Genomic DNA, 16,471 nt, shown 5'->3' with positions numbered 1-16,471 from the left:
TGCACGGAGGCAACACTGCTGCCCTTGGGAGGGTCTTTGTTAGTGTGGCTCTCACACCAGAGCCAGGCTGGGTGGAGGCAAACAGGGGCTCTGCCCAAAGAGGGGTTCCCTGCTAAGACATGGCAACATGCTGGGGCATCGCTTCTCAAAGTGCAAGCCAGATAAAGAGGGGCTTGATGATCGTGCAGATTCCTGGGCCCTTCTCACCTACTCACTCAGGTGCTCAGACGGTCGTGCCCTGGAATCTTCATGTTAAGCTCCCCCAGCTGCCTCTCACACACACTCATTTGAGTTCTGATGGTTTAGAGGGGGGTGCATGGGTCTGGGGTCAGGGGCCTGGGTTCGAGTCTCAGCTCTGATCCTTACTGCCTGAGACCTCAGCAAGTTACACTACACCCACAAGATCTAGGTATTTCCCTAAAAAAGTTTTCAGGAGTTTCAGGACATGGTATGCATGAGTGGGTTAAAGGGACTGAAAATCCCACTTCAAGTGTCTGACCCAGCATTTTCCCAAACCCGAGAACCAGGGAAGCTTCTCTCCATCATTCACACCAGAAACATCCCACAGACTTGGTGTCTCATGAGACCGAGCTGGGGAAACTCCTTTCTGGGAAAAGAGAAGGCTGGAGGGCGAGCGACAGCATCTGAAGGTGGCGGGTCTGGCAGGAAGGAGGCCCAGGCAGAGAGAGGGGAGGCCACAGGCGCCCCCTCCCTCACGCTCAGGGCCCTCGGCTGGCTCAGTCCCACAGATCTGCTGCCTGGAGTGGACATGCACAATAGCGGGGTCACCTTCCTGCGCCGGGTAATTTCCCGCGGAGGCAGGACATCCATTTTTAACAGCTCTTCGTTTCAGCAGAGAATGCCCTCCCGCCTCTGAGGGGGGCTGGGGACCAGGATGGGAAGGGAGGCTTTGTTCTTCTGACCAGTGCTGACAGTTTAATTAAACCCAGCTCGAGACGGGGTCGGCAGGGTCAGGCATTCTTCAACAGGGGTCCTGCGGAATATCACTTCCCCACCTCTCCAGCCACCGGGGCCCTGTTAATGAGTTATCCCGGTCCTTCCAGCAGGGATATAAATAAGGGGAAATAAATGCCCTGGGCTGCCCTTAATCACCCACCCCCACCCCTTTCGGGACCAGCACAGACACAAAGCTTGATGTTGTCAGGATGCATATTGGTTTCAACGCTAAAAAGAAGCCCAGAGGAACTGCGTGTCCAGAAGCAGCTTCCGGATGAGGAAGGGAATGCAACCAGCAAGAAGAGGGATATGAGGCCGCGGGAGACCCCTCCTCAGACACTTATGGGCTCCACACCCAAACGTGGGCTTTGCTGCTGTAAGGGAAGCAGTCAGGTTCAAACACATCTGACACCTGTGGGCATCCACGAAACAACATGTCCACATTTTCAGGTGATGCAACTGACCCCACAGCCAGGTAATGGACCACCAGGGTATAACCACCCCCGCAGGGGAGCCGGGTCCAGCCAGGGAAACATCTGCCCCTCAGCCCACTCCAACCTGCTGGTAGTCAGAGGATGGCAGGTAGCTCTCAAACCCTCACCTGGGGAGAGGCAGTGCCCCACCAGTCTCTCTCACAAGCCGTCACCCCAGTAGTATATTCAGCACCTAGAATAATACCTGATCCATAGGACGCCCCCAGGAACTATTGGATGAATGGGTGAGCAAGTGGTGGGTAGATGAACAGAAGGTGGATAGGGGAGAGGGAGGAGGAAAGGCGTGGAGTGGGGTGAGTTGGGTATGTGGGCAGGTTTATATGTGGGTTGGTCAGTGGGAAAGGAGAGGGCGGATGGGTGTGGGGCTGGAAGGGTAAATGGGCAGTTGCTGAGTAAATGAGAGGAAGAGTGGGTAGGTAGGCAGATGAAAAAGTGGGCATTGTTAGATGGGAGGAGGGTGGGAGAGCAGGGAGGACAGGGATAGGTGGATTGACTGGTGGCTGGTAGATGGGTAAGTGGGAGTACAGGTGAGCGGGAGTCGGGCTGGGGGTGGGTAGACGGTAGATAGGTGGATAGGTAGGTGAGCAGGTAGTGGGTGCAGGGGGTGGATGGCTGGTGAGTAGGGGGTGGATGGATACTATGGGAGGACGAGCTTTAGCGTCAGACAGACCAGAGTTTACATTTGCCTCAGCCCCTTGGGCATGTCGAACCCTCTGAGCTTGGCAGATTCCCTCTGTCAACTTCCTGAGCCTGTGCAATGGCTGTCCCAAGCCACGCTCCAGCTGCTGCCCGCACACCAGCCAGCAGGTGCCTCCACAGGTAAACCTAAGCCTCTCATTTTAAAAAAGCCTGTTGGAGGAGGTTCCTGCAAAGCAAGAGGATGGCTCCAATTAAGAGAAGTGAGGCTGAATCACACAGGAAGTGGAGGCAGGACCTGACACCTGCCCAGAGGGAGGGTGTGGGATCACCTTGGGCGCCTCTTCCAGTCTGGTTTGCCACCCTCTGAAGCAGTTCCCATATGGATTCATCGCACATTTCTGAGCATCTACTGTGTTCACACCCGACATGAAAGCAGGTTATACCTCTCTTGAACCCCACAAGAGCCTGAGAGGTAGATGTTATCTTTATCTGATAAAAGAGCAAATGGGGCTCAGTGGGGTTCAGGGAAGCGTTCCAACACTACGCATCTGGCATTCACTTGAACTCAAGCTACAGAGGCTTCTCGTTGCTTATAAAAACTGGGAGGTCTCCTGCCATAAAAATAATGCATGCTGCTTATAGAACATCTGGGAAGCACAGAAAAGAAAAAGTCACCCAGCGACAACCCTGTGGGTATTTACAATCATTTTTATGTGCATTCTTTAGAGTGATTTATTTCGTGGTCATATTGTTAATACAATTTTGCATCCTGGCTTTTGATATCACAAACACTTATCTGCATTACTTTCATTAAGGCCATTTTTGATGATGCTATAAAGATTCCATCAAGTAGATACAGCATAATTCACTTAACCATTCCCCCAAAGTTAGACATTCAAATTGTTCTATATTCTTTACCATATTTGATATTTCAATATAGAAACAGTCTACATCTCAATATTCTACATAATGCTGCAAGGAACATGTTTGTGCCCATGTTTTATCATTTCTCACGATAGATTCCCAAACGTGAGATTTCTAGGGCACGAGTTAAGTCCATTTTCAGGCTTTCTAAGGACCTTTGAAGGCCCGATCTTGAATCCCTATCATCAAACTGCTCTGGGGTCCAACACAAATCACCTCTCTGGGCCACAGGTTCTGCATAAGGAAAAAAATAGACAGACTAACCCAACACCAGGGGCAATAACCAGTTACAGGATTTTAACTCCTGGAAGCCTCACAGACAAAAGCAACCGAAATGTGGACCCCACCACCTGACAGACTCTGTGACCACACCTTACCCTGAACATTTGGTCTCTCAGACTCGGTTTCATGCTGATTTAGCATAACGGCCTCTGCAGGAAAGCCAATGATTTGCTCCAGATGGAAAGGATTAGTAATGGATCTCTCAGAGCAGAGGGAAGGTCAACAGGTGACAGACCAGAAAGGAGGCACTGCCTTCCCCCTTTCCCTGCCTCCTAAGGGAAGGGCGGGCTCTATAATATGACTGCAGGTGACCCCACAAGCCCCTACACAGCTCATTGGCCCCGGCGCCATCTCTTGACCTAAGGTGAGCCAAGCGGATTCTTTCCCCCAGAAACCTGCGGTTGGACCTGAGACATTGGAGGGTCTGAGCTCCAAGGTCACAGAATGCAGGAGGGGAGTCAGCACTGTAGCCAACCAAAGGCAGGTGGAGCTGAAATGCTGCCCGTCAGCCCAGGACACTGGTCTGCAGGTATGAGTAGAATAAGGTAGACATTAAGAAAGGACTGGAACTATCTCTCACACTCACGCCCAGTCCCAGCTATACCTCGCTTTCTGTCCTAAGGAGCCAGTGAGTCTGCTGATTGCGCCCTTACACTAATACCCCACCCTTACTGTCTGTTTCTGGAACCAAGGGTGTCTGAGTGCTCCTCAGCCAGGCCACTGGAAGAGGGAACAGAGATGTTCTGAAATGCCTGATGTTCAAGTCAATAAAATGGGGGTGGAGGGGTGGCGCAAAGATAAACAAAGTAGATAGATAGATAGATACGTGAAATATATATAAATATATATGTATATCAAGCATGTCAAACATATATATATACTGTGCAATGGAATATTATTCATCTTGCCATTTGTGACAACGTGGATGAAGCTTGAGGGCATTAGGCTAAGTAAAATAAGCCAAACAGAGAAAGACAAATACTGGGTGGTATCACTTACATATGGAATCTTAAGGGCTCGGGGGTGGGGGAAAAGGGAGAGAGGTTGGTCAAAGGATACAAACTTTCAGCTATGAGATGAGTAAGGTCTGAGGCTCTGATGTATAAAAGGGAGAACACTGTATTGTATAACTGAAGTCTGCTAACGGAGAGCGTAAATGTTTTCACACACAAAAAGAAGATAAACATGTGAGGTGATGGATGTGCTAATTAACTCGATGGGGGAGTCTTTCACAATGTATACATTCTAGTATATCAAATCACCACGAAGTAGGCTTCAAATGGCTTACAATTTTATTTGCCAACGATACCTCAATAAAGCTACAATTTTTAAATACACAAATTTTAAATAAAATAAATGAAGACTATCAAAGCAGGGGCCCAGAGTTTGGCAACGTTCCACTCCACACAGGCTCTGACCCTGGGCGGTGGCTGAGGGAAAGGAGCCCACGTGGCCACATCTGCCCAGAGAGCAAGGGCAGCAGCTGGAAAGGCTGAGAGGCTTAGGAGGAGGGCAAGTGCAGAAGGAGACCAAGAGAAGAGACCTTCAGGACGAATCGTGCAGAGAGAAGAGCTGTGAAAACGCTGCAGCAGCAGCTTGGAGAAGGGACGGAGGCACTGGCGCTGCTGGGGCCCAGGCCAGCCGCAGGCCCGTGAGCAGCAACAGCATGGACCTTGTGCGCCAGCCCATGGACCGCACGTGACAGAGGTGTTGGGGATGCATCTGCCAGGAAAGGTTCTGTGCCTTCAGCAGTTAGTAAAGAAAAGAAGCGTGCATGCCCTGTGTGTGCCTGGCACCACGTCACTGACAGCCCAGCTCTCGCCCAAGGGTGACAAAGACAGTCACGAGGGCCATCGCTGAGGGTCACTGTGAGAGGCCTCCCGGCCAGGAGGACAAAGAAACAGAAAGTGACCAGACTAAAAATTAGAGTTCCATCTGACAGACAAGCCTTGAAGGCAGAATCGGGTGACACATTCTGGAGGCCACTGGGCTCATCAAGAGGCCTGGAGATCATACAGAGGTGGGAAGAACTGGCCCCTCAGCATGCTGGTGCCACCTCCCACCGAGCCCCTACCCGTCAGTCTCACCTGCATCACTACTGCTTCTTCCTCCGCTAGGTGCTGCCCGGCAAGCGTCAGGAGGGACCAGCTGCCCAGCATCTCACGCGGTGCAATGGTGTTTCAGGTTTTTAATGACAACAACTAAGGGTGCTCAAAAACCTCCCAACTCAAAATTCAAAAACCCAATGATGACCCTTCAAAAATCTAACAAGAGTTTATGATTGTTCTAGGTACTTACAGAAAGCAAAGCTGGGGTGGGGGGTGAGGGGGAGCCATAAATTATCAGAAAGCAAATTCAGGGCTCAAAATTTAAAACGTGTTTCTAACATGCAGACTTTTCAAGAATGGAACTGATTGCCCCGGGAGGCGGTGCACTCCCCATCACTAGAGGCAGGCAAGCAAAGACAACTGTGCTAAGGAGCTAAAAGAGATTTCTTAGATAGGAAGGTCCTGTTTAACCCAAGATCCCACGGAATGGAATGTACAGTAGAACAATCACAGACACGCTTGGCAAATCATAAAGCAGCAGAATTAGCCACGACCCTTAAAACTTGAAAGAAGTACATGTACAACAAATAAAAGTGTGACATTACACACATTAACAAGGTCTAAGTTAACAGACCCTATTACTCGGAGCTGAAATTAGAAATGTGCCCAAGAAGGACTTCGCTGAAAGAATGAATATTTGACCCACGGCAGGTTACCAAAGGCAGTGAGGGATGGGTATGAATGTCCACCCTGCAACGCCGGGCCCACCCCCAGAGCCCCGCACCGGCAGAGGCAGCACATGGAACGCGGTGACCGTCAGATTCGGTCAGGTGCCTGCCATGGAGAAATGGCCCACACAGCACCTTCCAACAGCAAAGGCCTGACCTTTGAGACCCTGAGCAGTTCCTCCCCGTGAGGAACATAGGGGTCACGAGAAAGCCCCGACCCCACGGACCAAACCCTCTCCCTCCCACAGGGTGAGGGATAAGAGCCCAGAGGGAGCTTTCTGGCCTCGGAGCATCACTCACAGCCTGGACAGAGCCTGGTTATGCTGGAACAGCAGTTCTGGTAACATGTGCAGCTGGTTCCGGTTCAGGCGTCTGCAAAAGAGAAGAGAGGAGGAGTTGGGGATTGCCGGGGAATCCAGGAAGTCCACAGGGCTTTTCAGAAAGCACTGGATTCGGAGTCAGAGAACCCAGGGTTCAAATCCTAACATGGTTGCTGTACAATCCCAGGGAAATCACCTTCTTTGGGCCTCAGTTTCCTCATCTATAAAGTGGGAGTTCTGCCATCCAACACTTGGGGAGGATACCAGCAGAATATCTGTGAAAGCCCCCCCTCCCCTCCGGGACCTGCCATGGAGAGAGTGGGCGGGCAATAAGCAGAGCACCTTTCCTGCCATTACTTCCTCCCGTGCCCATCAGCATCTGCTCTTACAGCTGCAGGACCCTTTGTGATCTAAAAGGCCCTGATCGATCTCTCTCAGTGTGTGAGTTGGCTATCTGAGTACCCATGAAATATGAGGTATATCCCAATGGGGCGGGACTGGTCACGTGTTTTATTTTGGTTTTAAGAATTTTTATGAGTTTATTTGAGCCAAACTGATGACATACACTGGGGAGCAAGATATCAAATGCTCCCTGGACACATGTTTCTGGCTCTTTATTGTTCTTATGCACATTTGGCTCAGTGGCAACTCAACTTTTATTGTTTGCTTTTAGGCCTTCTTTCAAAACAAAAAATAGCTTTATTGATTTTTTTAAATTATTTATGGAAATGCATGCTAAATTTTTTTTAAGGCTTCAAATAGTAGAAGAAAACATATTTGGCCACTTGCACGTTTCTGACTCAACAATTTGTGGGTGTCCTTTCATGGCAAACAACAGAGAAGGACCCCTTCATTTGTAGTGACCGATTGCTTATGTTCACCATTCCTGGTTCCTCTAGTGGTGGACGGACAACTTCTCGGTGTAATAAAACAGGCGGGAGTGGGCCGTCTGGGTCTGGAATGCAGCCTGACGAGAAGACGTGCAGAAAGAACCTGGACTCGTCCCAAGGAAGCAGCAAAGTTTACCCAGACTTATCTCGTCACCTTAGACAACACACTCTTTTTTCCCCCTCATTTTCTAAAGTGCTGTTGACATACACTATTATGTTAGTTTCAGATGTACAACACAGTGAGTAGACATATATGTAACTTACAAAGTGATCACTCCACTAAGTCTGTACCCACCGCTCATAGTTATTACAATGCTCCTGACTATACTCCCTATGCTGTACCTTACATCCCCATGACTAGCAGGCAACTAATTCTCTGACACTGGGGTGTTGGCCTCCAGCCCATCAGGGGATGTGACACCTGTAAACTATGGAGCCTTGATACTGTGGCCCCTGGACCACCTGATGGGGCGTCACCTAAGAGTTGCTAAGAGCCCCACCATCTCAGGCTCTCCCCCAGGCCTGTAGAGCCAGTCTGCATTTCAACAGGATCCCCAGGTGGCCTGTGTGCTCGGCGAGGTTGGAGCAGCACTGCGGTAAAATGCAGCCCCTGCCCTCCGTCTATGGCACAGTCTGAGTTTCACACAACCTCTCCTTTGACAGATCTAGACAATGATCAACCAGCTCAGCAAAAGCTCCCTTTTGTTGGGAGGGAGGAAGGAATGTAATTCTATGTGGCTGGCACTTTACCTCCTAGGAGTCACCCTCTATCTGCTACGTGAGAGAGATACCATTTCCCAGCACAGCACAGGCAGTGAGACCAGCTGGAAGAAGCGTTACCTAAAGGACCAGCTCCTAGGAAAACGCATCACTGCTGCAGAAAAAAGGGACCACCAAGAGCATCCTTAAAGCAACAGGAGACCTCAGATGGCTCCAAGTTCCTTAACCTTCTCCAATAAATTAATCCTGTGTTTACACTGCCTGGTAATCACTGGTTTTTGTTTTGTTTTGTTTCCCCCCCCGAGATGTTCTCAGTTTTCCAGCTTCAATTTCTGAAAAACACTTAAAAGGAAAAGGGATCTAATAACTAGTTAAAGTGGAAAATCAAAGGACATCGAGGGCGGGTCCCAGCGAGGTGCGGGGCCTGCAGGGAGCGAAGAATAATACCCTGGCAGCAGTGGCTACCAGTCCATAGCAGCCCTCACCGTGTGCCAGGCACCAGAACAGATGTTTTATAGGCGTTACCTCCCGTCGGAGGAACACACACACACACACACACACACGTCTTCCGGTCTCCTCCTTGCAACAACCCCACGGGGAAGGCGTCACCATCACCATCGGGCCACATGGCTTGGTCCTAACAAATGCTCGGGACATGTTTGTTGACTCCGCTGCTGGCCTCTCTGGCATCAGAGGAATTAGGATGTCCAGCGGTGAGTGACCCCCCCTCACCTCCAAACTCCCCGGAGGTGAGGTTCTGAAGTCTGCCTTTCGCCAGCTCCCCATCCTGGCTGCCTCCACACGACAGACACATCGACGACCCCCACTCAGCCAGCTGAGGGTGCCTGAGCGCTGCACCCCCTCCCAACATCAGACCCTGACACCCGCGGCACCCCGATCCTCATGGCCGCAGAACCGCACGCGGCTGCTTCTGCACTCAAGTCTGTAACTGCTCACAAGACCAGTTACGTCTGTTCCCAAACCTGTTTAGCCAGAGGTACTTATAATTATAATTGTATAATTGAATGAACTGTTACATAAACAAACCAAATACCAGTGCGAAAAGAGAGAGTCATCTCTACGAAAACTAGGCTGAATGCTTTGAAAGAGTCACTAAAAGGGAAGCTGCTAATTAAAGGGCTGATGAATTACGGAAAAGACTGCAGGGCAAGAGGATCATTCAAGAAATTCAGGATCCTCCACGCCGCTTGCTCCCAAGGACCCTTCAGAAATCTCACTCACCCTAGAGAAACCAAAACCAAAACTCCTAAGTAAGGTGCACATGTGTGGTTTAGGTGAACTCCGATCAGCATCTCATAACAAAAAGAAAGGTCTTGGCAAAAACAAAAAAAAGGGGGGGGCGGGTAGGAGGAGAGGTCAATAAGTGCTCATTTATATGTTATAACTTAAAATGAGATGTTTACAGTATGTGTGGTGTTCATGACTCCCCACTTCATCCAACATTGATGATTAACTGATTCACCACGGGTCCCCGACAAGTCCAAGAGGGTGCCGGCCGTCCACAGCAAGCACTGGACCCCCAGGGACAGAGCAGCCACAAAGAGAGGAACTTGGAAAAGGACAGGAGGGACAAAGTCTGCAGTGATGTCGTGACTCGAAAAGTAGGGCCCTGCCTTGGATGGCAGAAGCAGGCGTAACGAGGGCCATGAGGCCATGTCTGAACCCCAACCCACCCTCTCTCCTCCTCTGGGGCCTGGCAGTGCCCGAGCTGAAGCTGGAATGGGTTAGGTCCGAATCAGCCCCTCATAACCAGGTCACAAGTGGGGTATGTTTATTTCTGAGCCCTTTATCTGTTCAGCTGGGGGCTCCTTGTCACCCAGGCGAGGGCTGGCTGAGGAAGGCCAAGGAAAGGTCGCCTTGACCTGCAGGAAGGCACTGAGACAACCCACCCTTTCCCTTTCATTTAATACCTTATTTTCTTTTCTATAAAAGAGAAAAGGGAGGTATTAGGACATAGCCATTAAGAGCTCAGGCTTTGGAGGCTACATGGTCCCAGTTCTAATCCCCTCTCCTGCATGTAATCACTTAATAATCACTTCATGAGGCAGTGCTTAACTTCTGTGCACCTCTATTTCTCATCTGAAAGATCCCACTGACCCAGTGTTGTTTCAAGGATTTAAGGAGATATGGGGGGCGAGGGGCAAAGAGCTTATCTTGGTGCCTGGCAGAGAGGAAGGCAATCAATAGTAGCTATTATTATAAAATCATTGGGAAATCCATAAAAATATAAAAGCACAAAGAATAAAATTAAAGTTACCTGTTAACCCACCACTCAATGCAGTAAGAGTTAATATTATCAATTCTTTTCCTCCTCCTGCATTCTGTACACGTACAAGTTAATTTTTATTTACACAAATGTCACTTCCTGCCTTTTCCCCTTAACATTATATTGTGTGTACATTCCCATGACCATGATTGCTCTCCCCAAGTGTGATTTTACGGCTATGTTTCCACCAGAATGGCTGTTGTCAATTTTTTATTGTATTTCAATAATGTACAATGAACATCCTGATATATACATGTTTTTAGCCATGTCTCTATTTCTGGCTCAAAAGGCATGAACAATAGAGTTCTTGACACCTACATACAAACCACTTTGCCAAAACATGAGATCGGGCCTGGCAGGGTAACCCAGTTAATTAGAGCATCATCCAGACGCACCAAGGTTGTGGGTTCAATCCCTGGTCAGGACACATACAAGTGTCAACCACTGAATGCATAAATGTGTGCAACAACAAATCAATGTGTGTGTGTGTGTGTGTGTGTGTGTCTCTCTCTCTCTCTCTCTCTCAAATCAATTAATAAAATTTAAAAGATAAAAGAAAAATTAGGTTGGTGACTACCCTGAATGTGAGTGCCAATCCCCCCACCACCTCACCCATCCACGTGCCTTTTTTTCCTCATTACTGCCCATCTGAAATGCAAAAATTGATCAAGACACAGGGGAACTGCGTGTCCAGAAGCAGCTTCCGGATGCTCTCTGCAAGACACATTTGCAAACTTGAAAGCCCTGTAAGGAACAAACCATGCAAGTCCGAAATGCCTCCACCTTCCAGTGTCTGCGCTGTGGCCCTGACACCCAAAACATGGCTCCTCAATGCCCCCAGGGCTTCCCTGATGGTCCCCTCCACACACCAACGCTTCCCTGAGGCCACACGCATCGGTGAACAGTGTTTACACCTGGGTATGAGATTATAGGAAGAAATCTCACTTCCTCTGTAATGTGTGGATTTGTTGGCATAATGCATTTTCGGGGGCCAGGGCAGGGGAGAATAGCTGCATCTAGAATGTGGGATGAGGACAGTCTCCAGCTTTCTCTCTGCTGTGAGCTCATGATGATGCTGTGACCAAGTCCACGCTGCAGCTGCCCCTGGCTCCTATCAGCAGGCGGGAGGCAGGCTGGGCGTGCCGTCCTGCCCCTGAGCACACACCCCCTTGGCCACCAGGCTGTCTGCTCGTGTCCCTTCAGAGCCTGCCTCCACCGCCCTCCTGAGCCCACACCCACAGACACTTACAGCCGCTCCAGCTCCTTCATGTCGTCCAAAGCCCCCCGTTCCACCACTCCAATCTGGTTCTCCATCAGCTGCCTGAGGAAGCGAAGAGACAAAGACAGCTACAGCATGTTGGACAAGGACTCCTGGAAACAGCTGGCACAAGGGAGTGAGACAGGAGCTGTGCCTGAGACGCGTGCCGACCTGAGTCCGGCCTGAGCCCACAAAATTTCCTCACAACGTTGCCAATTCCCAGCAGGGACTCCTCAGCACACCCAGCCTCAACCGCAAGATGCGCTTCCAGCCCAGCCCCATGCTGATCCCTGCATGGCAGAAGGCCACAGGACACCAGAGCACCAGGTCACTGCTCCAAGGCATGCTCGGGAAGCCGGACCCAGGCAGCAGGCAGCAGGGGCTGCTCTGGGCTGCAGGTGCAAGTGCCCCGCTTTGGCCCCGAGGGTGATTTTCCAAGGGGAAGAATGGCACCGCAAGATGCGCTTCCAGCCCAGCCCCATGCTGATCCCTGCATGGCAGAAGGCCACAGGACACCAGAGCACCAGGTCACTGCTCCAAGGCATGCTCGGGAAGCCGGACCCAGGCAGCAGGCAGCAGGGGCTGCTCTGGGTTGCAGGTGCAAGTGCCCCCCTTTGGCCCCGAGGGTGATTTTCCAAGGGGCAGAATGGCCAGAATGGGCCAGTAGCAGGGGGAGGGGATCTGGTGCCAACTGGGCAAAGCCCACACATGCAGCACATTCTGCAGTTGGCAGACGACACCCCCTCCGCCTGCACCCCGACTCTGCCTGGCCCATCTGCTGCCAGCTGAGCCACCTGGCTCCATGGGGCTCTGCACCTCCTCATTGCCAATGCGCCATGCAGCCCAGAGCGTCCAGCTGGCGGACAGCAGTTTTTGCCAACAGATCGCCTGTTGCATGGTAATTTTTGAGGTTGTCAAACGTGTTTTTCTCTCTACACGTTCCCTTCTCCACGTTCCCTTCTCCACTCTCCAGCGGGTGGCCTATGTGCTCCCACATGCACCACAGGTGAGGTTTGAGACAGAGCAGAGGGCAGAAACAGCCACCACCCACTTCTTTTTCTCCTCTTGTTTCCAGAGGCCTATGCTACTGAGGAGCTCCCAGTGTAGACCTGGGTGGGGAAGAGGGGGATAAACCAGGAGGAAGGGGAGCTTCCTCAGGCTCAAAAGAGATTTCTGGAGCCTGGGATGGGGTCAGAGATCAGTGGGCGATAGCTATGACCCCAGAGAGGATCAGCCACAAGATCCCCAGTTCCTCCAAAGACCCTGAGAAATGAATGCAAAGCAAGTAGTTCTGACAGAACTGAGGCCCCAGGGCCCTTGCACTTCCCTGGGAATAAGGGACGAGGGGTTCTATGACTGTCTGATGTTCACTGCATCAGGATGTATGCCTGGCAGGCTGCCTCCGCATCGAGATCAGCAGAGAAGGAGAGAGGAAGGGATCAGCACCCTCCTGGCCCCTCACCCCTGCCCAGCATGACAGAGGAGGTGCTGCTGATGGCTCCTTTCCCAATGGCGTCGTGCCCACTGCCTCCAATACCTGCCGCTGTCAAGCAACCCAGGGAAATCGACTCTACCTTCAAGTGCCCCCGATCATCTGCCCTCTCAAGCCAGGGCAGCCCCTTGCTGGGGAGTTTTCTGGGCCACAGGTTCAAGGGAACTATGGAGACTGTTACAGACTGAATTGTCCCCGCTCTTCGCCCCTCTTCCCAGATATTAATGCATTGAAGCCCTAACCCCGACGTAACTATATTGGAGAGAGGGCCCTTAGGGAGGTCACTGAGGTTAAATGAGGTTATAAGGATGGGACCCTCATCTGCTAGGACTGGTGTCCTTATAAGAAGAGACACCAGAGCTCTCTCTGTGCACACACAGAGGACAGGCCACCTGAGGACACAGCGAGCGGCTGGCCGGGAAGAGAGGCCCCACCACAAACCAGCCCTGACGGCACCTTGATCTTAGATTCCTTGCCTCCAGACCTGTGAGAAAATAAATTTCTATTGTTTATTCCACCCCGTCTGTAGCATGTTGTTAGAGCAGCCTGAACAAAGACAGAGACCTAAAGATTCCGCACGGTCCCTCAGTCTTCCCTCACCCGAGGAGACAACCGGTGGACAAGACAGCCCCATCTGCCCAGCCCAGGTCCCGCCAGGCAGCCACCACCGGTGCCTATGCCATCACCCAATTTTTCAGCCATGCTGGAGGCAGGGGCTGCTCCGGGTCAGGACTCACCATCACTTCCACCCCACCACCCTCAGGGTGTCCCAAGACAGACTCCATGTGGAGGAGCCCAGCCTGCCTACAACCCTACAACCCTACAACCCTACTACCCACAGCCAGGGCTCTGCCTGGGACACACAGGCCATTGCCGAGGGAGGGGGCAGGGGAAGGTGACAGGCAGGAGCAGATCCCATACTCACAGCACCCGCAGCTGCTTGAGCCCTGCAAAGTCGTTCTTATGGATCCGGGTGATGTTGTTGCCATTGAGTTCCCTGGTGGAGGAGAGGAGAGAAGGAAATGGTGAGCTGTGCAGGGTGGGTCCCCAGGCCGGGGCTCAGCTCCAGGCTCCTTCGCTCCCTGGCTCAAGCCTGACATCTGACCCGTAGGGTGGGTGCTCCCCAGCCAAGCCTGGGACCCTCGAGTCTATGTGGAGGCCCAACAAGCTGGGGGCTGTTGGCAGCAGATGTCCAACCAGCAGGAACGCACAAGGCTCCCCGCTGGGAGTTCTGCTAAACCCAACACGGAGCTTTGCCCCTGAATGAACTCGGTCTAGTTGAAGAGATGAGACATTAACACACGAAAGAGTTGGAAAAGTAGCCAATTAGAAGCAATTTAGGTGGAATCTTTACTGAACGCCAGTTTCCTGTCTATGAAATGGGGATAATAACTGTCTCTCATAGGGTTTACACGAGGCATAAGTAGGTAAAGAGTACGGCCTGTGGTTTAAAAGGACCCCCTTGGGGACACGGTTTTTGTCATCTGGTGGCACTGGCTCCTGTGAGCTGTCCGTCTTCTGAACAGGAGAGAGTAGAGTGGGCCGTGCCATTCAATGGAAACTGAGGAAGTGGGACTCACGCTGAGACGGACAGGACAAGGCAGATCTGCAGGGCAGGAGGGTCAGAGCGGACATCCAAAGAGGGAGAACACCCAGCAGATCCATGGGGTGGGGGAAGGGACAGGCTGAGAGTCGGAGCCGAGGGAAGCAGAGTTGGGGGAACGTGGGTCCAGACCACAGAGGGTCGGAGAAAGCAGAAGAGAGACAGGGAGCCAGTGAGGTCTCTGAGCAGGAGCCTGCCCTGTAGCAAGAAGAGGGTGGGAGGAAGCGGGAGGCCTGGAGGGCAGGGCTGAAGAAGGGGGGGATCCCACTCTCTGATCCTAGGGCCGGACCTGCAAAAGTGGTGGCTCCTTCCCTCACACCACCCCGGCCTCTGGCCCCTGTGTTCCTCCCTGGCCCTCCCCAGTCACGTCCTGGGCACCTTAGACCTAGAGCCCAGCTCAGAGGCTGTCTGGTCCCACCTTCCCAGCCAGCCTCCGAGGGAAGCCCCCCAGCACACCTCAGAATGACAGGCCCTGCAGGAGTCAGGCGCTCCGCTCCCCAGAAAGTTCTTCCGCTGAGCCACACACCAGCAGAATCTCCCTCGGGCCTCGCGTCAAACCTAGCTGTCACCTCCGCATCTAACCAGTCTGTAGAGCTCCAAGTTCACAGCCACCGCGTTCCCTCCTTTCTCACCTCTGTCACAGTCATCAGGGGCTTGGCAACAACCTGTCACCACCCCATGTTCCCCTGCAGCTCAGTCTCGTCACTTACCAACTGTGGCCAACCCGAGCCCGAGCTGCCGTGAAGAACAGCAAGTTCTCTTTCCTGAAAGCGTTCGGAAGTGTGTTTGGACTAGATGATCTAGAATCTTACCCACTAAGAACAGCATGTAATTAGTTTCCACACACTCCTCACGCCAGGCTGGAAGGAGTTATCATGTCCATCTTGCAGAGGAGGGAAAAGTGGCTCCAAGAAACGAGGTGCCGCCCCCAAGTCACCAGCTGGTACATGACAGAGCAGGGGCCTGAGCTGGGCCATCTGATCCCAGAGCCCAGGCTTCTACCAGGCCAGGCTGCCTCCTGAGCTGACAAGCCAATAATTCATTCTGCTCATTACTCTCTCTGCCCTTGCCCTGCGCCTGGCTCTTGATCTTGGGGAGCAGCTGGAAAAACTCACTCCCTGCTCCCCGTCTCCTTTCTAACAGGGTCTCTCAGAGGGGCTGGCGGCCTCTCCAAGGTAACGAGGCCGGTGGTGGGAGCCCCAGCCGGAGCCACTTCCCGCCCTAAACGCCGAGAGCGTGCCTCTCCCTGTGAGACGGGCTCTTTTCAATGTAAAGGTCTTTTTTTTAACTGAACTAGATATTCTTCCCTGAAACAGCCAGCCCCGAGCCTCACTTGTGCTGCACCCCAATCTCTCCTTCCGCAACACGCCTGGGCCATCTTACTGAAACTCTCATCCCCAAACCCAAAACCACAAGGAATTTTTGGTTGTTTGAACGCTTTGATTATAAAGATGTCAGCATTGATTCTAAGAGCAAAACGTTGAGCTTAAATGGACATCGACAGAGCGATGCTTAGCTGGCTTTCAGCACAGCCATGAAACCAAACTCTATGCAGCCATTTCAAATGGTGCCGATCAGTTCGTATCAACGGGGAAAGCTGTCCAGGACACAATACGTCAGTGGTTCTCAACCTTCCTAATGCCACGACCCTTTAATATAGTTCCTCATGTTGTGGTGACCCCCAACCATAAAATTATTTTCGTTGCTACTTCATAACTGTAATGTTGCTACTGTTATGAATCATAATGTAAATATCTGATATGAAGGATGGTCTTAGGCGACCCCTGTGAAAGGGTCGTTCGACCGCCAAAGGGGTCACGACCCACAGG

General features: G+C 51.8%; 1 protein-coding gene across 1 annotated transcript in view; it reads right to left on the bottom strand.

Moving 5' to 3' along the window:
• Nucleotides 1-16,471, bottom strand: part of SLIT1 (slit guidance ligand 1) — a 150,304-nt gene that overhangs the window by 116,990 nt on the left and 16,843 nt on the right. The window contains exons 2-4 of the mRNA XM_006756675.2: nucleotides 13,965-14,036; nucleotides 11,539-11,610; nucleotides 6,373-6,444 (exon numbers count right to left, since the gene is read on the bottom strand). Of these exons, the coding sequence (XP_006756738.1) occupies nucleotides 6,373-6,444; nucleotides 11,539-11,610; nucleotides 13,965-14,036 (216 nt within the window). The remainder of the gene's footprint in view (nucleotides 1-6,372; nucleotides 6,445-11,538; nucleotides 11,611-13,964; nucleotides 14,037-16,471) is intronic.

Source organism: Myotis davidii, unplaced genomic scaffold (assembly GCF_000327345.1).
Source record: "Myotis davidii unplaced genomic scaffold, ASM32734v1 scaffold332, whole genome shotgun sequence".
NCBI lineage: Eukaryota > Metazoa > Chordata > Mammalia > Chiroptera > Vespertilionidae > Myotis > Myotis davidii.
Note: the sequence above shows the minus strand (reverse complement) of the source record. Positions and strands in the feature narration are given on the sequence as shown.